The following is a 24,653-nucleotide window of genomic DNA, read 5'->3' as shown; positions in this document are numbered from 1 at the left end:
TTAGAAAATAGAACAGCACATTCGAACTCATCCATTGATCATCAGCACAACAAGAATGCACAGGTTGCATGAAAAAGTGAGCATTACAATACCAAGATGGTGGAAATTACAATGTCAGAAGAATGCTGAACTGATAAATGAAACATCAGTTACCGTTTGTGGGAGGATAATCCATTACAGAAAAAGATTCTCGCCTAATAATTTTATCAACAGAAACAGAGAACCAACCCAAATGGTGAAGAGGGATATCTTTGTCGTGAACTACCAAAATACAAGGCTCGAAGATCTAAAAGCCAAATCTTTCAGTTACAATATCAGTTATGGTTATTGTACATTAATTGGATAAGATAAAGAACTCCGAACGAATTCTCATTCACCCGTTGTAGGTTTTCTATGAATGTAGACATACTAAAAAATGACTACCTACTCTACATGACTCTCGGCATCAAGTTGCTGCCTGTTGCAAATTTCGAATGAATTGCATCAGGCAGTTGCTTAACTTATGCCATGGAAGAACTCTGACCGTAATTTCCTCCACAGGCTTATCACAAAATTTATAACTTTTTTTTCTCTTGTTACTATCGTACATTGAGCTTTCCCTGACAGAAAACGAGAAACCTCGTTTTAAAAATCGTCTCTGTCTTCATCTTTCAATACTGTGTTTGGACCATCATCAAAACTAGATCCGGGAGCTAGTTCATTTAGATCAAGGAAGCGCCTTTTCCTTACACCTTCAACTTCATCTTGGCCAGGGCTATTTGACTTCTCCGGTGGCTGACTTTGCACTTTCTCTGTAGCCCCATTGTAATCTTCAACAGGCCGATCAACTTTCATATCTTGTTCTTCATCATCGTTGTCATCAGAATCTTGACTTCCAGCTGAATACTCTGCGTTCTCACTAGCATCTGTATTCTCATCTGATGCGTTAGACTTTGCAGGTTTCATAGACTCTCCTTCGGATTCTGACAGCTCATATTGCCGGTAATTGATACGGTTCCGTGTGGCCCTTTTACTGCGTCTCAAACCCGATTGGAGCTCATGAACAGACCTTAATTTAGTTTCCCTCCGTGTACGACCTGGCAATTTCTTAAATTTTTGGGGCTCATCACTATCCTCACTGATACTCAAGGAATCTTCTTCTTCTTCCTCTTCTTCCTCCTCATCTTCACCATTTTCATCATCCCAGCGATACTCCTCATCCCCTTCAGAGCTGCTAGAGAACTTCCTCCTCTGTTTGCGTTTCCTCAAGTACTCCTCATCATATACAGCTTCTCCAACTATATCATCGTCACTGTCAAAGTCTGCTTCATTATCTGAAACTGCTTCGACAAACTCTTTTGCTGAATACCGTTGAGGCCTCTGTCTTCGCCGATTACTGCAAGTAATTATACAATGATGAGCTCATGTGCAAGTTCAGGGCAACTGAAAAGGGGCAAAGCCGCTTCACACCACTGATAGACTACTTAAGATTCAATTCAAAAGGCCCCATAAGATTGAAAATTATCCTACCTTCGGTCCAATTGTTCAGTTTTATGCTCTTCCTCCATGTCATCATAACCAGGGGAATCGGGAGGAGTCAAATTGAAAGTGCCATGAGAGACATCTGAAGGACCACTCCATTTACCATTTTCTGAAGCTTCAGGTTTGAAAACACCTTCTCTTCTGTGAATAGGCTCTGGGGATGGTGGTTTCCGCCTATCAAAATATAAGAGAATTGAGGATGAATTGATATGTATTATCACTGAGATTGTTCAGAATGGACAACATAATTCTTTCCAGGAGAAAAAAGAAAAAAAGAAAAAGAAACATAGTACAGAAGATATCAAATTAATATATAGGACATATTTAATGTAATTCATACTTGGTTATTTTAATAGCCTCATTGATTGAACGGTCATAATCATCTGCAAAAATAGTCAACATCTATGATCAGATTTTCAGTATCCATCAGTATACTAGTATTATTGCAGTAGAAATATTTCCTTGCCATGCAATAGTCATAACACTGTCGGGAATCTGAAACCTGACTTTTGTTTCTGTGTTTAATAATTGTTATTTATCTTACCAAATGTATAAGTAACCGGTTTTCTGTCACGGAGGGATCGTCCTGGTCCAAGCCCATCCACACTCAAGAAGTTATCAAGAAGTAGAGCTTGTCTGTGTTGTTTCTTCAGCAACCTTTCTTTCCTCTGAGCATGCAAGGGACAAGCAAATAAAATGACTTTGTTACAGGAAAGTGTAAGTTGACATTAGATACAATCAAGAAAAGAGCCCTTGAGTCAAGAATGAAACTACTTTCCCTTTTTTAGCTAACAATATCAAGTCTGAGTAGTTATTAATACCTTATGAACCTTCTCAATCTCAGAAAGCATGTCATTTTTTAACTTCTTCCCTAATGACGCCTCTGTTCTATTTTTACTTGCAAAAAGCTTCTCCTGCAGCAGTAGATGGCAAGGCCAGATGAGAAAGTGCAGTAAGCAGTTGAGAAATTTTCAAATATCAGGCCAGCAGCAATAGAACTGGAAATCTTCTACATCTAATACCATGAAACAGCCATACAAGGACGTACGTCTTTTTCATGGCCAGGCAGGAAAGATTGCACTAACAACAATTGCACAAGTAATATTTTTTCCAAGTGCTATAGAATTTGTCAACCATAATGGTCTTGCACTCCGAGAAGAAACCTAAACAGTTTACACCAACTAACACCAAAGGATGTCCTTGTATCCTTTCCGAATATTGGTTTATGCATACAAAGAATATATAAATGATTAATATTTGTGTTTGCACGAGTAACTGTTGGCAGAAGCATCTAATCATATAACATTGAAAGAAAAGACCAGCACGCACTAAAGCCCAAAATCTATTTCAAACAAAAGAAATGGACCAGACAAAAATCTGGCATAAAGATAATCTAGATCTTAAAAGATGAAAGCTCAGATGTTAGTAATGACAACTTCATCTCCAATCAGCAATCAATCAAGGTATTACCCCAGATATCTTGATATGAGTCTGCAAATTCAGCTTGCTACTGAAAGTACTGACAATTAATCTGCTGCAATCTTGTACATATTGAGGATGTCTATTCTCAGTTTCTCACTTATCATGTGCAGGTAAATATATGCAAGTAATCTTCCATTCATGTACCACCTTTTTCATTTCTCAAACTATTTTCTTCTGACTTTTGATTGGCAACAACACTCAACATGCAGTCGCCACAATGCATGCAAGGAAGTTTATCTCAAATTGATCTTCTACGTAAGAACTATTTACTCCAGGACAAAGGAAAAGAATGGACAAATGAGTGTTTGACAACCCAACTTATCACTTAAAATTAGACTTTTTCAGCAAGTAATACAGGCCCAATGTAAAAGTTCCAATTAAGTCAAATGGTAAATCAGAACAGCTAACTTAAAATTTCCATTTAGAACTTTGGTTTTTCAATATTTTTTACTGGCTTGACTTATGTGCCCATAATACATTGTTAAATTATCACTAACAAACTAAAAGAAATTATTTGACTTTTATGCCCTTAGTTATTATTGATGTTTATGCTCTGTATTGATATATTTATAGGAAAAATTATTTTTCATTGTATAATTGTTGTTTCTAAATTTTTTTATCTGTTTAAATAATCGGTTAAATCTTAAAAATAATATTACAGAGGTAAGGATTTTAATGATTTCTAGTAATTAAAATTACCAACATATTGATTAGTTTCATTACTTAAAAAATTTCAGTATTAATACTACAAAATGTTAAAAATTTCAGCACTCAATTTTCAATTTTACCAAATGCCACCAAAAAATACTAGGCATACATTTCAAAATCCCGGACTTATATAAACCTGATACGAAAAAAAGTCCTATGTGATTGGATAAGTATGTGTCATAATCTCTTAGATCACCACCATTCTTAACATCCAAAAAATTATTTCTCTCTTTCTATATTAGTTCCAGTAAAGAAAATTAAGATGACAGACAAAAAGACTAGCAAATTGCCATCTAAGAACAAAACAACAGCATGCCCTCTTTCAGTGAAATAATGGATATAATCAGAGCACCAACTAAATCCTCATGCAGACAGAAATTCATTAGGCAATATAGAATCACAAGACTTATGGAGCACAAATGATTGCTTCAAAATCAGCAAGTAATTCTGATTGTGCATCAGAAGACATATAAAGGGGGAAAAAGATCTGACACTATGTATAACATCGCATTGAAATTAAATAATCAACAAGTACTGAAAATCATAGACAGGTCATATGAGTAACTTACAGAAACATCTTGAAATTCTTCGAAATTGGTCGCAACTGTTTCCCACTGGTATGATGCATTCAGAAGGACCTGGGAACCTTTTACCTTTGCTTTCTTCACCTCGACTTTTCTTATTTCCCGGTATAATCGATGACCAATTATTGGGTCATCTTCGTACCTACAGCCAACAAAACCATAGATTATAAATGTATACTGCAAGACAACAAAAGTCTTAACACAAAAAAATCTGGAGTTCAAGTTAGAATATAGCTTGCATGCCTCACTAGAATCATTAATCTATATATATTGCTACATGCGAAGCTTATCAACATTACCAGTAATTAATTCCTTGTGAATCACCCCCCACACGTTCTTTACGAAATACCGAAAGTTGAATGCCATGTTTAACGGAATTGTCAATATAATTCCGGATATCTTCTTGCTGAAAATATCAGTCAGATTCAATTCCTTTGCTAATATAACAATAAAACGAGGTATTAAAATAGATAAATAAATAAATTAAGTTATTGAAGTTGCTCCATAGACTCGGAATGATATATTACATTTGTATTATTTCTTGAAACGGTGGATTCACATGATATGTTCAGGATATCGGCTAAACCAACAGAATGGATTACACAATACATGTGAATTAGAGCAAAAGAGACAATTTTAATTGAAATCGTTTAAAGGCATTTAGAAACAAAAGAATGCAGCATTACTACATTTTAGAAGAATGAAATCAGAAATAATTGCTAACATATGCTGCATATACCAAAAAAGAAACTCTGCATGTTATAACAAGACAAGAAAGCTGACAGACAACAAACAGCTAAGGAAGGGCACAGTTCTCTGCCAATATGAGTCGACAATCAGGAATGCACCAATCAAAACCTATTCAACTTAAATTAATCGAACAACAAGATTAGACATGCAGCCCAAGCCAAAACCCTAGATTAATCAACAAAGAAAAATGTTATAGAATCAAAGCTTAAAAGGAGATTCATCTGCCCAATTGGTTTGGACTTGGGCTTAGGTTAACTTGTCCATGCAAATATATCCAACCATATTCTGAATTTCGTGTCTGCCCAATCCATGAATCATAATATCATGCCCATTCAAGCTTTCATATAAGATTTCAACAGGCACTTAAGTCTAAAGAAGTAAAAGAAAAAGGAAAGAAAAAAAAAAAAAGGAATTGTAACAGTAATGAAAACTGCAAAAATTAAATTCAGATCAAGTACCATAGAACATCCAGAAAATGATACCTCAACACGAATGTCACATAACGCTTTCAATATCACCACACGGATCCCAGGATCAAGAGTTTTATATACTTCAACCTCAGCCCTGAACGGTTAAAATTAAATGATGCATCAAGGACATTTGAAATTCACTATTAAGAGTGCACTAAGTTACAAAAATACTCACCCATGTGAAGCAACTATGGGAAGTTCCCCATCTGCAACCTGCAAAATAATGCCAAACCCATCTTAGCAGTGAGCTGTGACAAAAATTGCCACATACAAGCCTCAATATAATGATCAAGTTACCCAGTGCCACCAGTCTCTTAATTTTCTGCACAAAACAGTAATCCAAGTATCCCGTGTAAGGGCCATCCGGGTAATTGGGGGGATTGCCTGTGACAAGGATGCATTAAAAGAAATAAATATGGTAGTTGCAGTAGCACAAGGTAGTAATTATCAAGCACAAAAAATATGAATGTGAAGGTTGCAACTAATTACAATGTCAAAAACATAATTCCTCCGTCCCAAAAAGTTAGTCCTCTTTTCCTTTTTGGTTCGTCACAAATTATAGTCCATTTTTCTTTTTAATTGTTAGTTTAATAAGTAATTGTCAAAAATACCTTTCATCAATTAACATAAATATTATCACATGCATTTAATATTTTCATATTTTATACTTTGAAATGTAGCTTTCATAGAGAAATTGATAAGGAATTTTAGTGAAATAGTGATAAAAATTAATAAAATTAACTAAAAAACCTACATTTCTTAATCCACGGGTAAATTGAAAACGGACTATCTTTTGGGCACGGAGGGAGTAATTTAATTTGTTAGCAGCGATTTTTCACGCGAAAACAATCAAAACCTAATGATAACAAGGAGGACAAGGACACGAGGGGAGAAAGGAGGGAAACAATAGAATTGACAAGAAACTTTGCATTTGTTTAATCCAGCCAAATTATAGCCAATCAAATTTTGTAAGCCTGATGCATAATTTGACAATGTGCTATTTCGCAAGTAACAATTCTATATTTCACATATGTTAAACAAATTTTATCACCTTAAGACAAGATTGTACCTATTTCATTATTCAATGACTTATATAGGAGCGATATACATGATTAAAACTTGAGTCAATAACAACATAGAAAGCTAGCTCGGGAAAAAATTGCAACGGTATGGCCACCCTATTACTATTCTCAAATTATCAATTATTATGAAATAATGCAAATCTTTCTTGGACCTCTAAAGGGAGTAGGAGGGGAGAGACGAGGATTAAGTACACAAAGACCAATTATAGCAACATTAGGTCTTGATGATTATTTTCAGCTTGTAAATTTTCCAATAAATTAGTAAATAAGTGAGTGTTGAGCTTGCTAAAGTGAAATGAAGAAACACACTTCAATACCAGATGTTAGAATGTCCTCAAGAAATTCTCAAGCATAAACTCAAAACAATATTGTAGACTTTTAAAGCCACAAAGAATTCCCTCCTGACTTCACGAAGAAGGATTTCCAAGAAAGGAATGAAGGCAGTGGCAAGCATATAACCAAATTCAGAAATCACATGGCCACGCATCTTAATCTTTTTCCAGAGCAAACCATCTCAAGTCAGTGCACAAACCAAATCAAGCAATTACTTTCTGCTGCGTATTATTCTACATTGGTTTAGGAATAAACAACATTTGAGAAAAAGATTAGCAACAAGATGTAACAGTTTATGCACTGATGCATAACAATCATAGGTGGTCCAAAGAACATGATAATGAGAGTCTACATCCTCCATTCTCTCCCTATGCTATGAACATGCCAATGCCTGAACAACTCAGAGGTATAATCTCAACTAAACCATAAATTTCATGATTTGAAAACAAAATATGATGGCTCATTGAAACCTAATTTGAGATGCGAAATAAATATAACTTATTATCTATTTCCCCTACCATGACTCTAGCTGCTACCAGCCAAAGCAGGCACTAGACCAAATTTTCATATAAGATAAAGGTTGTCTAAATACAATGCATCCAGTAACTCTAGCAACACTAGGAAATTAGGAAAAGAAAAAGGGCATCATCATAGTATCTACCCTTAAAAACTTTGCATATCTCCAGCATTGCACCACCAACAAGTTCTTTCTTTACTCTCCAGTAATCACAAACACAATCCCTATAGAAAAAAAAAAAGGATTGTGCTTTCAAAAGCTAAAAAAGAGAAATCGCAAACCACCATTGTTCATAAACTGGAAGAGCAGTTTCTGAGGTTCTGATATGCAATCAGATAAAGTAAAACACTTTGGATACCAACTTACTTAAAAGAGTAAATACATATTGATTTTAGTTGAATTAAGCTTCTCACAAGCGCACATTGCCTTAATGCAAACTAAAATAAATGAAAACCATGGAAATGAATGTTGAGATTAAGTAAAGAGACGAATTTTAATAAATATGAAAAGAAGAAAAAAAACAGACAAACCTTTAAAAGAGGCATATGTATATCTCCCAAAGTATCATTAGGTGTAATCAAAGCAGTCTCAAACTCCTCAGCTGAAAACTCAATCTGTATATTCAATAAAGGCCTAAATACCTACAACAACATTTAAAGAAAAACACGTAAACCCTAAAAACGCATATAACTATTTTAAACAAAAGTTTAAAACTTCAATAACAAAAACAAAAACTACAAAAAGCTCACATGCAAGAAATTGAGTACGGAAGCTAATTCCCACATAGAGCGAAGGCTCCACCTCGGCAATTGCGCCGGCTCAGGGGCTCCCACAAGCGGCGTAATTATCTTACTATTAGCACTGCATTGCTCCTTTTGCTGTGGCGACTCGTCGAGCCGCTGCTGCTGGTCTTTTCTATTAGGTTTTTGCTTCCGTTCGATCGCTGCTGCTTGTTGAGCTGCTTGAAGCCTCTCCGCTGCACGTAGAGTACACGCGCGTGACGGTCGATTACTTCTGTTAGTAGGCGTCGGTACCGGTGCTGGTGCTTCGTTGGTAGGAGTAGAAACGCCGTTAGAAACAGTAACGGTGTCGTTTTGAGGGATCGGAGAAGAAGGCTGCTGTTGCTCACGGGACATGGCTGGAGAGAGAGAGAGAGATCGAGAGGGGTTCAGGGTAAGTTAATGTAGGATTACATGTAGAGGATCATTAAGAAATAAAAGAGAAATAACAAGAAGAAGAAGAAGAAGAAGATAGATGACCAAAAGTCCAAACCATTATTCTTTTCTTTTTTGTATTTTTATTTTTCACATAAGAAATTTAATTAGAACAGAAAGATTAAACTTTTATTCTAACAAAATAAAATAAAATCTAGGTTTCTGTTTGGTTGAAAGGAAAATAGGAGAGAAAGAGGGTAGAGAAAGGAAGAATGCCTGGGAATTTGGGTTAAGTGTTAGATTTTATTTTTTTTAACTTTTAAACTGCTTAGGTCAAATTAAATTTTTGGTTTTTCCTATTGGTTGAATGTGGAAGCTAAATGCTGTTAGAGTTTTGATTTGGAAATTAATCTTTGGTTTGGGATTTGTGTTTCTTAAGTGTTAGTGTTGTGTGTTTGTGATAAGCTCTTTTATAGTAAGGTCAATTCAATTGTAACAACCAACGTTCATTAATACAAATGTCTACCCAACTTATTGGTCTTAATTTTATTTTATGATTTTTTTTTTTTTTAAAAAAACAAAAAATTAGTGAGTTGAAATTTAGTGTAATAAGGTAGTATTTATTTATTAATTTATTTAAATTAACAAAATAAAATTTGGTATCCACTCATAAAGTGGAGCCATCAATTATAATTCCAAAAGTATTTTTTTTACTTTTTGACAAAAAAAAAAAAAAAGAGTTATTTCCTCCAAAGGAACTTTCATGCAATAAAAAGGAAAGATTTTCTTTTGTAAATTTTTATTTTAATCAAAATCCAAAATACTGCTTATATTAAATATGTTGTGATTTAGAGGTTGGAGTAATTGGGTTTTATACTTTTGGAAAAATAATTAAAAGAAGTAGAATGTAAAAAAGAAATAAATAAATAATGCTTGCTACTATTAAGTTGGTAGGCCCATTAGGCGCAATCTTTCAATCATTAGTCCAGCAATTCTTTTGGACGGCCAGTTTAGCCCAAGTTCTGAAGTAAAAGAACCAAGTCCGGGAACCCAAAGATAGATTTTCTTTTCTCTTTTAAATTGTAATTACTTACATTCTTTCCAAAAGATAATGAAATCTAAATGAATTTTAGAGTGGTTTATTGCTATAAAGGTATTGAAAAGATGGTACTATAATTTATCTGAAATCTAATATATATTTCTAAGGTTGGTTTAGGTTGTAATTAAAAGTCAATTTCAATTTTAATTAGTATAAATTTGGTTTGCTTTAATTCAGTACATACTTAGTATCATTCCAACTTCTATAATAGAATTTTTGTAATGTAATTTGAATTTGATTCTTTTTGAAAATTATTGAATCTACTAGCCGTTAACAGCTTGTTTATGATACCAAATAAGCTTAGTTCAAATTTGGGTCATTAAGTGATAATATTGAACTCCGATTCAAATTAATTAAATATATGAATTTTTCCTAAAAGAATGTATGAATTATTCTTTAAGTCACTGAATTTTTCTTTCAGATGATGCAAGATTAAAAAAGTTATACATGTTTCAACAAACTTCCTAAGTCAGTCATAATTTAATTTTTATTAGTAATACTGTATATTTCATTTAAGATTTACTTGCAAAGATGAAAAAGGAAACATTTTCATTTTAGGCTCACAAGTGAGTTTTTAACTGTTAAGAACTTCAGTTTCAAAAAAAGAAAAAGAAAAACTGTTAGAGAGGTTCCACTCTCTATTTCAAGAAAGGATGGAAAGTAAACAAGCTCTTAAAGATGCTCAATTGCATCAGTTAGCAACTGATGAATGATCATACTTCTCTTAAACGAATAAATGATATTTCCTTAATAGTCACTCAAAAACAACAAATAATGCACAGAACAACAAGAGAAAAGTCTATTATACAAAGCTGCTGCTGCAGCATGCTAGATGACACCTAATAGAAGCAGCAGTAGAGAAGAGAAAAGGACCAGAATCGTGCTATATGGACAATGTAACTGGCCTGCGTGTGAAGGGGGTGAAGTAGTAGGACTTGGGCTTCCAACAGCTGTCTCATTCTCTTTTGAGCAAGTGTAATTGCAGCGACTTGGACGAACAACTCTATAAACACCGCTGCTGGCTAGGAGAAAAACATCCCTGCGGTTATCCTCCCCAAATGAGAAAATGTAACCCAAAGACGGAAGACTACTTCCTGCCACAGATGTGCATTGGACGGGAGAGTCCTTTGCACAGCTGAAAGGAATTCTGTTGCTGGTAAAGTTACCGCTACCTTCAGGTGTTTCAGTGCCTGCCCACAATCCACTAGCGTACAAATCTGCATACAAGTACCTGAATATATAATACAGCAAGCACATATTAGCAAGGTATACATAACATTGTGAAAGGAAGGGAAGTCTTTGCAGGTTAGAATTTATAAGCACATTGATTGATTATTGGAAGTCTTCTTGAATGTGCCACTAAACTAGTCATTTCTGCATATCAGAACCAGTTACTCTGATCTGGAAACATCAGGGAAAATGTATATAGCTAGCTTACCTTCCATACATGCATGGATCAGTCTTTGAGCGATAGAAGTAGCCACCCGTGATTGATGCTGATCCTTCGTTCTTGTTTACTTCAGAGTGGTTATATCCCATAACAGGGAAAATTGGGCTTATGGAGTTTGGAGGTGTATTTCCACCAGGCGAGGACTTAGGGTTATAGCGATAAGGGCCCTCATAAACTCGCCATCCATAGTTTCCCCCCTTTGTAATGATGTCCACCTCTTCATATACATCCTGCAGGAAAAAGTGATGCACATTTCTAAGTTCAGAAACTAATTGGACAGAATATGATTCCCCGACCCCAGTAACTCAAAGTAGTAGTACAATAAATAACATAAGCATAACCATTACACCAGAATATAAAACAAAGGTGTTCATTGTCATACTTGAGAGGTCCTTCTACTTCCCTAATGTTCAGGGGACTACATTAACTCCCATGTATTGTGAAATTTACAATGTGAGAATAAGGATTCAATACAAATAGCACCAGAGATAAACATGAATTACAAGTCAAAGATCGTGGGAAGAGTAACACGTCACAAACCTGCCCAACATCTGCACACATGAAGTAGGATGGCCTTTCTGAATCAAAGCTGCAGCGCCAAGGATTTCTTAAGCCTAAAGCCCATATTTCTGGCAGCAAATCCTTGTCTTCACTAAACGGATTATCTTTAGGGGTAGAATAGTTTCCCCAACGACCAAGCGTACTAATTTCTTCTGCACCTACGGAAATGGTAATTATGAGGGGAAAATAATAGGAGCTGCAATTCAGCAGATTAATAACACACACCAAACAGATTGTGGAAACAAGTATGTGCTCATACTTACTTGGTATATTATCAACATCAAGTCGCATGATCTTTCCAAGCAAAGATTTCTTGTTTTGGCAAAAATTGTAAGGATCACCTGAATCACCTGGTCCACCCCCATCTCCCATCATGAAGTATAAGTACCCATCTGTAGGTCCAAAGAGAATCTGTCCTCCATGATGAGATGTGAATGGAAGGCCCATTGTAAATATCCGTCTAACTTCAAATGGTTTGGCAGTTGTTGCCTGAAAAATATCAGAAGTCAATTGGGATCATTGAATTAAACTAACAGTACAAAATTCTATTTGAACAGAGATTTGTACCAAGGAACCTCCATCTGCTGTACCATTTGCAGAATACTCTGCAATAACAGTATGATATTGGCATGGCTGTGCACCATTATCGGGAGGTAACTTTGAAGGATCACAGTTCACATCTGAATTACATGAACATCTTCCAACGCATCCTGGCCACCTAACCTTATCACAATTAAATGAAGCAAAAAACCGACCATTTTGTGCAAAATTTGGATGAAATGCCATTCCCATCATCCCAAATGCACTACTAAAGTAAACTTCATCTGTTAGATCAATAAAAGGACTAGACTCATCAATTTCCAGTGTTCCTCCAGATCCTTCCTCTGGAATAGTTGCCAACCAAATCTTACCTGGTTGGCTAGAGAAGAATGCACGGTTAGAACCATCAGGATGAGCAACCATATTGAGGTAAGATCCATTTCCAATTTTCTCAAGGCATAAACCATGCGGGGGATTAGGTGTTTCAGTGTCATTGAGTGTAACAGGTTCACCATTATAACATACTGATCCATCTGATGATTCTCCACCGAATGCCTTGCAGAAATCAGTTTTTGACTGCCATAGATCAGTCAATGTAGTGATGCTGGAATTGACAGGCAAGCCAGCTTGGCCTTTTAGTGAAGGTGCGAAAGGTGAGTTTGATATAGATACATTTTCACATGTATCCCACACTTTAGAGCAGAAGTCATTCACTGTTTGACCAGACTGGGATGAATTCGCTGAAGCAGTGGAATTACAAAGAACAGGAACAGGTCGCTGAACAGAATTGATTATAAACAACTCTCCTGAGAATGGATCACATCTCTGTAAACCATGAAAACAAAGACATCAACAGTCTAAAAACTCTTGCAAAGTGATTTGATTCTTGAGATATCATTTGGCGTTCTTTACATGCTCATTTGTTCTAAAAGCATATAAGCTGCTTCGGCTTTTGCAAAGATTTAAACAAGATTAGCACTTGTACACCATACAGCATTTATCAATCTAACAGGTCAGTAGTTAGTGTAGGAAACATGGACACAGATAGAGCATGGAAGACACATTAAACATTAATATTTCTAGCAAAAGCTAGGATAGAAAGCACAGAGCAAACTATTGTTTAACCGTTCTACATAAAAGAAAAATAATCAACAAGCAACTAAATAGGGATTAATAGTTCAAAATAAATTTCTGGTAAAGTAATGTTTCCTTAGTAGACATCTGTAGGAAGAATATGAATGTGAAGAAAGTCTTCAATGCACATCCAGAAGTATCAGCAAGTCTTAGCACCACATGAAGGCCACTGCACTGCACTTGGGACTTGGAATATCATGCTTCTTAAGTCCTAGACCGTATTATGATGAAGTAGATCAATAGTGCAAATAAATTTTTGGTGATTATTTTTAACCCGAGAAAACATTGGCATTGACATTGCTAGAATTTATGATCTAGGTCTGGCCGGATTGATCTTGATTTCACGAAAGGTCCAGCAAACAATTGCAGACACAAACACAAGATGTTTTCAATTAACATGCACTAGCTCTTCAATTTGATGCTTATATTTTGCTATTCACTTGAAATACAGCTGTAGACATTATATGCAAACAGAAAGAGAATAATATATTAAAGGAAAAAGAATGAAAACTAAAAGGACACAAGATAGGAGTTATGATCCACCACAACACATCTACCTTTTAATTAAACTATTACTCATACCCACTGCCATCAAGCACTCAACCTGGGTCAATTTTAAATTCAGTATGGGTTATTGGTGATCGTTACTTGGAAATAGAGGAAAGAAAAAAAGAAAGTCTTACAGCGCAAAGGATAGATTTCAAGAGAGAAGCACAGCCAGGATTGGAGATGTTCATCCCTTGAAATTGCTTCTGCAATTGTGTATCTTCTGTGGAATTGCAGCAGGTGCTTCCATTGTAGGAGCAAAAATTCAGAGTGGTGTTCAAGGTAAAAGGTGCCCCTACATCAATAAATTAAAAAAGAAAATAGAACGAAGATCAATTTCGAGTATATGATCCAACAAAAGGCCACTGAAGTACTCAACAAACTGAAATAGGACAGTATCTGCCTTACAAGTTTAAAACCTACTTGAATTAGTGCATAATGGAAGAGAGAAGGTAGGATCAGGAAGCAACAGCAAGTAAAAGAACAGGAGAGCAATGGCAAGAACTGCTCCCATCCCACCAGACTGAAAAAGAAATACAGATGCTCCACCACAAGACTCGTTTTTGTCTATGCTAGGATCATCTTTAGCAGCAAAATTCTTCGCCCGAGACACCGGTGGAAGACAACTACTTTAGCCTACAGCAGAATACCTTTCTGGCTTTTGAACATTCTTCTCACTACCAACTGCTCTTATTTTTTTAGTACCATTAATCAATCTTTTTCTACTAGTGGCTTATCTATATCCTCTTTCTATATATATCAAACTCTCCCAAAAGTCAGCTTCCAGAAGGGAAATCCTTTTCAATCTTTTTCCCTCTTACTAAATGCCAATCTTTATAGAACTTTAACAGTGTCTTTAAGAAATAAGGGGGGAAAAACAGTGTCTTTAAAAATTAAGGGGGAAACCAGTAACTACCAACAAAGGCATTGATTGGGCAGGCATTACATAGTTGACTCTATATGAATATTTAAACTGAAAAAATAATATGTAGTTGAGAAAGGAATCAAATTGTCTTTGCCCACATTACCAAGTTGGATAGATCTTGGTTGATAATTGTCTTGTGCACAAATTGATTAATCACTACTTCTGAACCCAACTCCCACAAGACAAGCCAAAAAGCACGGCCATATTCACATTCAATCAACACGAACGGAACCCACTTGACTTTACCATCACAAGAATTATGGAAGAGTACTCGAACATCTATGACCACATGAAAACAAGAAGCAGACAAAGTAATGATGGGTGAAATAAGAATTGCAAAAAACCTGAAATGTGAAAAAGCTTCTGGATAATAAACAAAAGGGATCAACCACATGCAAACAATGAATGTCAGACAAATTAACTGCCCGAAAATAATACTGATAATGATAACAATTATAATAATAAATGGGTCGTCTACTTGCCTTAGTTTAATAAGAGAAAAGGGTAGCTGTAAAACTATATGTCTGTAGCATAGAGACAAGGACTGAGCAGAGGAACTTCCTTGCCTGATTTGGTTTCTTGAAATAACACCACTATATTTCGTGTGCTTAACACGATCTACCAAAATAAGCTAAGTAACCAAAATCACTTAAGATCTAAAACAACATAAAGAGAAAAAAGATTACATGGAAAAAAAAAAAATTAACTGGTCAGATTGGCGGATTCGTGGGTCCTTTGGAAGAGGGAAAAGCCGTTTTCTTGTTCGACTTGGTACAAGTAAAGTAGTTTACAATTGATAGTTTTGACTGCTGCTACTACAAGTCAACTAGATCAGATTTTTGGATGGAATATTTTCTTGCCTAACCTAAATTTCATTTGAATAAAAGGTAAAGTTTTACATTAATAATTCTGGTAATTAAAACCTCAAATTTCTTTCAATTATCTCAGATACTAATTCCCCATTTTCATATATGTATATATCAATTTATTGGAAACCTAATAGGTTGTAGAACCAATCAATTCACTATCAGATTCACCACTATTTTTATATTTTATATGCAACAAAATGCTTACATTACATGTACATGGCAATAGCCAGCCCACGTTGACAAAAGGGTATGGCAGATGAATTACACTAATCAGCAAAATAAGTATTAGCTATGCAATTGTAACTACCAAATCACTTGTTTATTATGAAATCTTCTCATCATGAGTGCAACAAAACAGACAACTGGACAAGGAACTCTTCCTTAGTTTGACTAACCTTCATACTTTTTCTTCATACATATGTATATGATTTCAAGAATTTCTTAGCAGTCATCCTCAAAGTATGCTTCTTGAAGCTTTATCAGTTTTCCAATAGAACATCAATACAGCCTGATTGAAGAGGTGGGGACTTCTACTGTGTGCGGAAATTGACTTGTCAATACCATCTTGGCAAAATATTTATGTATTTAAATTCAATAGCAACCTGAAACTGTGGGTCATATAATTGCACCCTATTCATCCTGCATGCATATAATTATTGTTATCATAATTTTTACTTCAATTCCAACCTTACAGAATGCTGGAAAATGAGATATGTGGCACAAGTTCTTGCAAACGTGTATTAGGAAGAGAGAAAGAAATAAAAAAACACTACTTCAGCAAATACCTGAAACAACATAAGGAAATAAAAGAAGACATATACAGGAGTTACGTGTTACTTCTTTTTAAGCAACTATAATACAAGACGAAAAATAGCTAAATTCTTCTTGGAAATAACGGTTTACAAGATAACAAGCAACATAAAACTAATAAAGGAGATCAGAAACAAACTGAGAGCTCTGCATCTCTTTGACAGATGTCCAGATATAACGGAAGAAGAATGTGTTCTTGAAATCACAGAAGCAGCTCTAATTTCCTTGGAGCATGTATAATTGCAGCGGCTTGGTCTTGCTATTCTGTACACACCTGTGCTTGTTAGAACATATATATCCTTTTTGTTATCTTCTGCTAATGAGAACACATATCCTATTTCAGGCAGAGAATTTCCTTCCGCAAAACTACATTGAATCGGGGATTCATGAGCACATCTGTACGAAATTTTTGTAGTGATGAAGTTCCCGCTGTTTTCAGGGTTCTCAGTGCCTGCCCATATAACTCCTGCATATAGGTCCATGTAAAGGTACCTGAAATTCTAGTATAACAGTTCAGTATGATGTGCAAGAAATTATGTTAAAGTTGCATTGTTGATGAGTCTTAGTAGATGCATACTAACCTTCCATACAGGCATGGATCAGTCGTGGACCGATAAAAATAGCCGCCTGTTATGGAAGCAGAACCAATGAGCTTATGAGTCTCGTCATGACTGTAACCCATTACAGGAAAGATGGAATTTATGGAACTGGTAGAGGCATTCCCTTCAGGGGAAGAAGCTGGATGTAAAAGAAATGGACCTTCATATACATGCCATCCATAGTTACCACCTTTTATGACTTTATCAACCTCTTCATATTGATCCTGTAAGATGAAACCATAAACTGCAAGGAAAAGTATGTTATAATGGTAGCATGATATTCTCCAAACCTGTCCACAATCTCCACAGAGAAAGTATGATGCCCTTTCTGAATCGAAGCTACAGCGCCAAGGATTTCTAAAACCCAGTGCCCAAATTTCAGGAGCTAATTCCTTGTCGTCAGTGTATGGATTATCTCTTGGAATGGAATAATTTCCCCAAAAACCTCGATGATGTATTTCTGTAGCACCTGATAATCATGCATCCTCAAACAAGATCAATACAGAAATTAGTAAGAAATTCAAACCGAATCATATTTCTGCCTGCTAGAATTGTAAAATTCTAGAGCTGTCTTTACGCTCTGTGCAGAAACATGTGTCACATTCCAATCTGTTTTCACCATTCTTTAAGGAGTAACGAGGAATAAGGTGACAACTTTTGTACTAAGTTCCATGTTCCATATTTCTATTAGATTCTTCAATCGCAAAGACAAACATTTGATACGTTTGTACAAGAAGCCATTGATTGCACATATACATTTGGTAGCAGAACTTACTTGGTATATGATCTATATCAAGCCTCATGATCTTTCCAAGCAAGGATTTTTTATTTTGAGAAAAATTGTAAGGATCATCTTGGCGCGAACCATCTCCCATCATAACATAGAGATATCCATCAGTAGGTCCAAAAAGAATCTGTCCTGCATGACCACTTTTAGATGGAAGGCCTATAGTGAATATCCTTCTCACTTCAGATGGATCTGCACTTCTTTCCTGGGAAAGAGATAAAGGTGGTGTTAATGCAAACAAATCCTTAAGCACATATAAATTGTTTTAACAACATAAACAAAAAAGTATTGATAGGTACAAAGGAAGTTTCCAATGCAGTACTGTTGGCACTGAACTCTGCTATAACACTATGATACTGGCATGGCCAGACTCCGCTATCTGAGCTAAGCTTTGAGGGATCACAATTCACATCTGTGTTACATGAACATCTCCCAGAACATTCAAGCTGTTTAGTCTTGTCACAATTAAAGGAGAGAAACAAACGGCCGTTGCGTGCAAAGTTTGGATGAAATGCCATTCCCATTAAGCCAGTCTCGGTATCATGGACTACTTGATTACTTATATTCAGAAAAGGCTTGGATTCATCTAATTCCAAAATCTTGTTAGAGTCTTCATCAGGAACAGTTACTAACCATACAACACCTTGTTGGTTGGCCAAGAATACTCGGTCAGAGCCATCAGGATGTGGAACCATGTTAAGATAAGCTCTATTTTCTAGTCTCTCAAGGCATAGACCCTCTTCAGGTTGAAGAGTTTCTGTGATGTTAAACGAAACAGGTTCGCCACTGAAACATGCTGTTCCATTGGAAGATCCTCCAAATGCTTTACACGAATTTTCCCTTGACCTCCATTGATCTTTGAGTGTGGAAGGTTGGGGATTAAAAGAAATCAATGCTGCATAAAACAGGAAGAGAGCACCAAAAGCAAAATTCATTTTCTGTGGCAGCCAAGGAAGCAGTAGCATACAGCATTGAGACTATCACTGAAATCATCTATTCTAAATTGACTTGGGATGATTAAACAGTTACTTTAGAAAGCAGAAAGCTCCTCTAAAGCCATATCTCAACCTCTCTCTATTGGTGAATCGGTCTTGAATATTGTGTATGCTCTTTTATTCGTGGATACTCTCAGAACAACGTATACGAGAAGGTAAGTATATATAAATACAATAATATTCATGTAATTTGTGCAAATTAATTATTATATGCTAACATATAGAATTGCAGTTCAGTTGGATTTAAAATATAAATTGGACCAAACCAAATCTTGAATGGTAGCGGTATATATTTAGTTCACCTGTACATTTTTGCTCATTTGGTCGAGATCAGCTTAAATTAACAGTTCATACGCCATTTTTAAACCTCTGCTTGTTTTTTTTTTCCTTTTCCCTGTTCTTTCTACGTTTTTTGCTTTCTTTTCTTTTGGTGAGTTGAGGAATGTTCACAAGTACATATTGCAATATTGGCAATTTTTTGCGGCCGACCTGATAGAATGCAAAGTACTTAAAAGAGTGGAAAGTTGCAACTGAACACGAAACATTTAGTGGAAGTACATCATCGACAGGTTATAAATCATGCCTGCATAAATAAAGTCGGAGCTGTAACTAGGAAAGGAAATAAAAAAAGAGACGAGCGAGCAAATACTGAATTTCAATGTAGTACAGTTTCCACCTTGTTCTGTGTTGACATAACCACTGTCCTAGAAAAATTTCCCTTGATTCTCACCCTCCTCCCGTATTGAGATGTTCTATCAATTGAAAAATGAAGTAGCACAATAGATGGGAGGTTTCCTAAAATGAAGATAGAACTAAGGTCACTGGGCAGTAACATTATTACTGCTCAAGGTCCTGATCCAGCATATTAGCCTATACATTTTGTTCAGTTTTTCTTTTGCGCCACTAGCCTCGCCTCTTAGCTCTGACATCAAGCATCAAGCGCACCAAGAGCTTTCATGTCCTCCAAAAATGCCATATATGAGTCATCAATGCTCTGAGTCTTTGGTGCTGACGATGAGTTAACAGACTCTGCCTTCACAATAGTAGGAGCTGCTGGCCTGGTCGGTGCTGTTGCAGTTGAGATCCTTGCCTTGGGCTTTGGTTTTGAGACAGCAGTCTCTCTCCTTACTAAAACTGAAGCAGGAACCTGAACAAGGATGAAAGATTAATTCACAAATTTATGACAACTATGCAATTAGCCAGTTCCCAAACCTAAACCTAATGTAATAAAAGTCCCGGCGACAGAGAGGGGGTCATTTTTCCTCAAATTATTAGAGAGAAGAGAAGAACCATAAGAGAAAGAAGAGAAATAAAATGTATAACTAATCAGAATACTAAACTTACCATAGATGTAAGTTCTTTATTGTGGTGTGCTAATGGCCTCTTAACAACAGTAGATGCAGCAGATTTAACATAAGATGGCTTCTGTGGAACAGGTAGCCTCATTGCAGCATCCTCTTGAAAGGTTGGAGGAGGACCAGGTGGAAGCGGTGGCCTCATCATTGGGGGAGGTCCAGGGGGAGGACCATATGGTGGTCTTGGCATTAGAGGAACCATCACTCCTGGAGGAGCCACTTGACCAGGAAGTCCAGGAGGAGGCACTTGTGCCCGCATATTAGGTGGAGGTGGTGGAGGCAGACGCGATATTCCTGGGGGTAATATATCACCTTGTAAAGCAGGGATTAAGGTTGGTCCAGGAACTGGAGGCTGTTGCCGTGAAGGAGGTGGTGGTGGAGGAACCATTTTAGGGTTCTCATTTGTAGGTATTAAATTACTGCCATCAGCTTCAGATAAGCCACTTTCAGACTGGTTACTCGCTGAATTAGGCAGCATTCCAGGCGGAGGAGGAGGTGGAGGAAGAACAGGAAGTACCTGTAGCAAAATAACATGTTACCCATCCTCTCTTATTAACAGCAATGATTCTTTCTTCTTTCTTTTCCTTTTGAACATACAAGAGTTCAGGAGAAAGTATAAGACATTTCAAAAGAATCAATTCAAAAAAATTTCAGCCTCTTAAAAAACCACAACATACATTCAAGTATCAACACTAAGCTTATTTAAATTTTAGACTGCCAACTTCTTACACACCTAGACATCTAACATACGTTAACTCAGCACTCTATTTCAAGTTTTAAGGTTAGTAAGCTCAGAGAGAAACTGAACCAATTTTTTAATCGGAAAACTCCTGCTATGTGTCTTTGGGTTTTGAAGTTTGGAGGGTGACCAGCCAAATACAGAGTTTATGCTTTTATCCCCTGCAAGCTTTTTAGACAGCAACAGTTCTATGTTTGGTGAAAAACTTATCCACTATAAAATATTTACCACATTTGTACTGCCTTTTAAGTCAAAGCATGTGCAAAAGGGAAAGATAAAGTTACCTGAATTGTATCTTTGGTAGATGGTTCATCTTGTAATTTAGATGAATTTATTTCTCCTTCACTTTCATTGGTTCCAGGTGGAGGTGGCTGAGCAGACTGTTGGAGGGGTGGAGGTGGCAGAAGTAAGGTGTGACCTGCAAGGTCTTTTGGTGGGGGCCCTGGAGGAGGAGGTGGTAGAGGTGGAGGAGGCAGTGACACACCCAAGCCTGGTGCAGGAGGCTTTGGTGGCATTGGAGGAGGAGGAGGGGGTAGTGGCAATGAAGAAGGTATAACGGAGCTATCACCAGTGCCCGATTGATTGCTCTCTGGCAAAGGAGGAGGTGGTGGAGGTGGTGGCGGCGGCACTGCTAAAGCAGAATCATCTGACTCCAACGTTGAAGACGATGCAGCAGCACTTGATGAAGCAGCAGCAGATAGGGGAATCCTAGGCCCTACATGCCAGAGGCAAAAGCATATCAACACACAGGCATACAAGTCAGCACTATATTCAAGCCAGAAAAGAAGGGAGAAAAAGACCTATGGATGACTTATACATCGGAGGTTTTCCTGGTGGTGGTGCCCCAGTTGGATTCAGCGTAGGGTGATAATAGACAGAGTCCTGCAATCAAAAAATTTGGTACATGTAAGACCACAAGAAAAAATAGGACTAAAGTAGAGTTAAATTTAGTCAGACATACTTCAGGTTTAGGGTGCTTGACCCTCTCTTCTTCTTCTGCAGAAGTTCTTCTCCGAGGTGGCCCCAAATGACTGCAAAATAAGATATATTACAGTTTGTCAAAACAAACAAAATGCTAAAATAAATAGCTTACAGGCACCAATATAAAAGGTTGAGAAAATAAAGGAAAATTCACCTGAACATGATTGGGGTTTCACCCTTCTCCTTCATTTTATCTTCATACTCCTGTCCAAGATATCAAAGAAAACAGGTCATTGAGTTTGCATATCCAAAATTTCTTCTCTTCCTTCCTTATCTACTTTGAGCGTGTAATTTCCAGAGCAACAGATGTAGGTCAACAGTTCTAGAATCATCAGTAATTTATAACAATGTGAAATTTATTTCAAAAGTACATTATCTGAATATTATTTCCTCTCAAATTTCAAGTACATCAAAATGTGATGATTAAGCTATTTAGTGTTATCAGGACCTACCCTTTTCTGAAACATGTTAATAAACCATTAAAAACCATATATTGTTCATATACTTGATGCTATTTCTGCATTTAGTAAGGATTTCAAACTTAATCCAAGTATCTGAACAACATTTTTTTGATATCCAAGGCCAGAAGAATGACAGTAGGAGCAGAAAGATTATAACTCTTACCCTTCTCTTTTTCAATACAAGGTTAAGTGTATCCTCGAGCTGTCTCTTCTTGTGCTTTCTGGCTTTGTCCAAAGCACCATCAGCTTCTGCAACAGTCAAGACAAAAATGTAGGTCTGACCATGATAAAGCTAGCATGTTAGGCAATAGAAGTAAAGTTGTCGACCACAGATAAATGGCGAAGGACCATGTCTATTAGAAATTGATGTGGCATTACAAAAGTGCCTCAAGACTAGATATTGTAAGAAATTTTTTTCTTTTACTATTTTAACTACTTTTAACAAAGGACATTCAGTACAGTCTATAAGCTTCAACCATGGTCACAAATAACCAAAATTGAGCTTTATAAACTAGGAAGCCCATACAGGTATTATGCTTCATCTACAAATGATTTACCCTCATGCATACCCACTCATGCGCAAAACTTCACATGAACATGACCAAAGATGGTAAATTAGTTCTCACTGTTCTTCCTAAACAGGCATCCAAATTCTTTCATTAAATAAAAATAGTCAATGCTCAGTTGCATCTCAACAACAATTGATAATTATTAAATCAGAGCATCAAATCTGTGTATCAAGCAAGTTTCCTGGATATTAATTAAAATCACAAAAGTCCAGTGCCTGTAAAATCATAGAAATCGTGCCATACAATTATGAAGTGTTCCAAAGAGAAAGGAATAAGAAAAAGTATCTTGGCATGGAAGTAGCACTGGAAAATGTCATGTGGAATATACAATTAGTTAAGAGAGTCATACTTCATGGTTTTTGAGGTAGTTGAACATCCACTATTAGAGAATAAGTCCCCTCTTTATGCTTAGCTCTCTCTCTACTTCCATTGGCATATGGTTAGGCACCAATAATCATATCAGCCACAACTAATTTCTGCTCATTCTACTATAATGATAATATCAATTGAATACTGTATAATGATGATATCAATTGAATACTAAATACTGAACTTTTTTAATGCAAAAAATTCAGAAAAGTATTTTAAAGCTACAAAAGGGAAAAAAAAAAAGTAGATCATGAACTTACTCATCATTTCCAACTTATCAATCTGCTCCTTTAGCACCTCAGGATCCTTCTTCAAAATTCCAACCTCCCTCACCTTCTTTCTTTCCTTTTTATTCTGTTCAATCGATGGCAGGACAAAATGTTAGCAAAATTCATATAATTTTCAGGATTTCACTCAATATAAGTAAATTAGTTGAAGCACTACATTACATGGGCAAAAAGGGTTTGAACTTTTGGTTGATAATAAAGGAAAAAACTAATCAGTAACGGAATCTTAAGAACCCAACAAATAAATATCCATATTCTAACAAATCATATTGGTAAATCAAACATACAAATATAAATAAAATAACATTACCCTTTTTAATTCCTTCTTTCGAAGCTCCTTACGATAGGCATCAGTAGGGTTCATAACTTTTCCTCCTTTAGTCGTCTTCATCTTGTAGCTAAGATTTTCAAAAAAAAAAAAGAAAGAATCGCCTTCTCTATCTATTTATCAATGTGCCCTCTTCCAAAATAATAATAATACTAACAAGAATGATAATAATTGAAATTCTTGTGATTATTGAACGTAAATTTATCCGAAATCAAATCAAATAAAATCGGAGAAAGAGTTTGCAGAAACCCTTCCTTGCTTCTTCATTTTCTTTCGATAAATACTATTATCTATTGCGAAATTACCTAATACTCCCTAGATTTTCAGCTATTCCTATTATAATCGGAGTAGAATTGGGCCGGGTCGGAGCGATACCGAGTTGCATATCTTCTTGGGAGTTAGAGCAGGAGTTATCTGGCCCATCCAGTACTTCTACAACTGAAACTTGTCAACTTTGACACACTTTTTTTCTGTGTCAATTCCTCTTCAATTATTAATTTAATAATCATTAGTTAACATAAATATCAACATCTAAATTTAATTTCACTTTTTTATTCTGAAATTGTAGATTACTGTATCAATTCTTTTTGAGTTTCTATACAATCTTTTTTATTTAATCTTAAAAATTATAAATTAATTGGCGAGTGC

The 24,653-nt window shown here is 36.0% G+C and overlaps 4 protein-coding genes across 10 annotated transcripts; all 4 read right to left on the bottom strand.

The window, feature by feature from the left end:
• Positions 1-287: 287 nt before the first annotated feature.
• LOC8258155 (DDT domain-containing protein DDR4) lies at positions 288-9,049 on the bottom strand. The gene is made up of 12 exons (XM_002511449.4): positions 8,197-9,049; positions 7,978-8,088; positions 5,813-5,899; positions 5,691-5,728; positions 5,528-5,609; positions 4,595-4,701; positions 4,281-4,437; positions 2,343-2,435; positions 2,066-2,189; positions 1,862-1,904; positions 1,510-1,695; positions 288-1,375 (listed from the first exon to the last, which is right to left on the bottom strand). The coding sequence occupies exons 1-12, from the start codon at positions 8,581-8,583 to the stop codon at positions 625-627; spliced, it is 2,166 nt and encodes a 721-aa protein (XP_002511495.1). The 5' UTR covers positions 8,584-9,049; the 3' UTR covers positions 288-624.
• Positions 9,050-10,379: 1,330 nt separating this feature from the next.
• LOC8258156 (HIPL1 protein) lies at positions 10,380-15,108 on the bottom strand. Of its 4 annotated transcripts, none has more exons than XM_048373394.1 (7): positions 14,960-15,108; positions 14,069-14,226; positions 12,279-13,076; positions 11,975-12,200; positions 11,691-11,869; positions 11,139-11,380; positions 10,380-10,931 (listed from the first exon to the last, which is right to left on the bottom strand). In XM_048373394.1, the coding sequence occupies exons 2-7, from the start codon at positions 14,120-14,122 to the stop codon at positions 10,529-10,531; spliced, it is 1,902 nt and encodes a 633-aa protein (XP_048229351.1). In that variant the 5' UTR covers positions 14,123-14,226; positions 14,960-15,108; the 3' UTR covers positions 10,380-10,528. The 4 variants fall into 4 exon arrangements, with proteins under 4 accessions (XP_048229351.1, XP_015577452.1, XP_002511496.1 ...); XM_015721966.3 differs by lacking the exon at positions 14,960-15,108 and adding an exon at positions 14,340-14,953; XM_002511450.4 differs by lacking the exon at positions 14,960-15,108 and adding an exon at positions 14,355-14,953.
• Positions 15,109-16,246: 1,138 nt separating this feature from the next.
• On the bottom strand, positions 16,247-19,398 carry LOC8258157 (HIPL1 protein). Its single transcript, XM_048373395.1, has 4 exons — positions 18,221-19,398; positions 17,910-18,126; positions 17,117-17,603; positions 16,247-17,027 (listed from the first exon to the last, which is right to left on the bottom strand). The coding sequence occupies exons 1-4, from the start codon at positions 18,884-18,886 to the stop codon at positions 16,625-16,627; spliced, it is 1,773 nt and encodes a 590-aa protein (XP_048229352.1). The 5' UTR covers positions 18,887-19,398; the 3' UTR covers positions 16,247-16,624.
• Positions 19,399-19,538: 140 nt separating this feature from the next.
• Positions 19,539-24,293, bottom strand: LOC8258158 (protein EARLY FLOWERING 5). Of its 4 annotated transcripts, none has more exons than XM_015725836.3 (9): positions 23,988-24,293; positions 23,651-23,744; positions 22,616-22,701; positions 22,146-22,195; positions 21,972-22,041; positions 21,811-21,892; positions 21,295-21,725; positions 20,261-20,788; positions 19,539-20,063 (listed from the first exon to the last, which is right to left on the bottom strand). In XM_015725836.3, exons 1-9 carry the CDS (start codon positions 24,066-24,068, stop codon positions 19,845-19,847), a joined length of 1,641 nt encoding a protein of 546 aa, XP_015581322.1. In that variant the 5' UTR covers positions 24,069-24,293; the 3' UTR covers positions 19,539-19,844. The 4 variants fall into 4 exon arrangements, with proteins under 4 accessions (XP_015581322.1, XP_025014382.1, XP_048229353.1 ...); XM_025158614.2 differs by lacking the exon at positions 23,988-24,293 and adding an exon at positions 23,371-23,444; XM_048373396.1 differs by lacking the exon at positions 23,988-24,293 and adding an exon at positions 23,371-23,441.
• Positions 24,294-24,653: the final 360 nt, after the last annotated feature.

Source organism: Ricinus communis, chromosome 4 (assembly GCF_019578655.1).
Source record: "Ricinus communis isolate WT05 ecotype wild-type chromosome 4, ASM1957865v1, whole genome shotgun sequence".
In the NCBI taxonomy this organism is placed as follows: Eukaryota; Viridiplantae; Streptophyta; class Magnoliopsida; order Malpighiales; family Euphorbiaceae; genus Ricinus; species Ricinus communis.
This window is presented reverse-complemented; position numbering and strand designations above follow the sequence as displayed.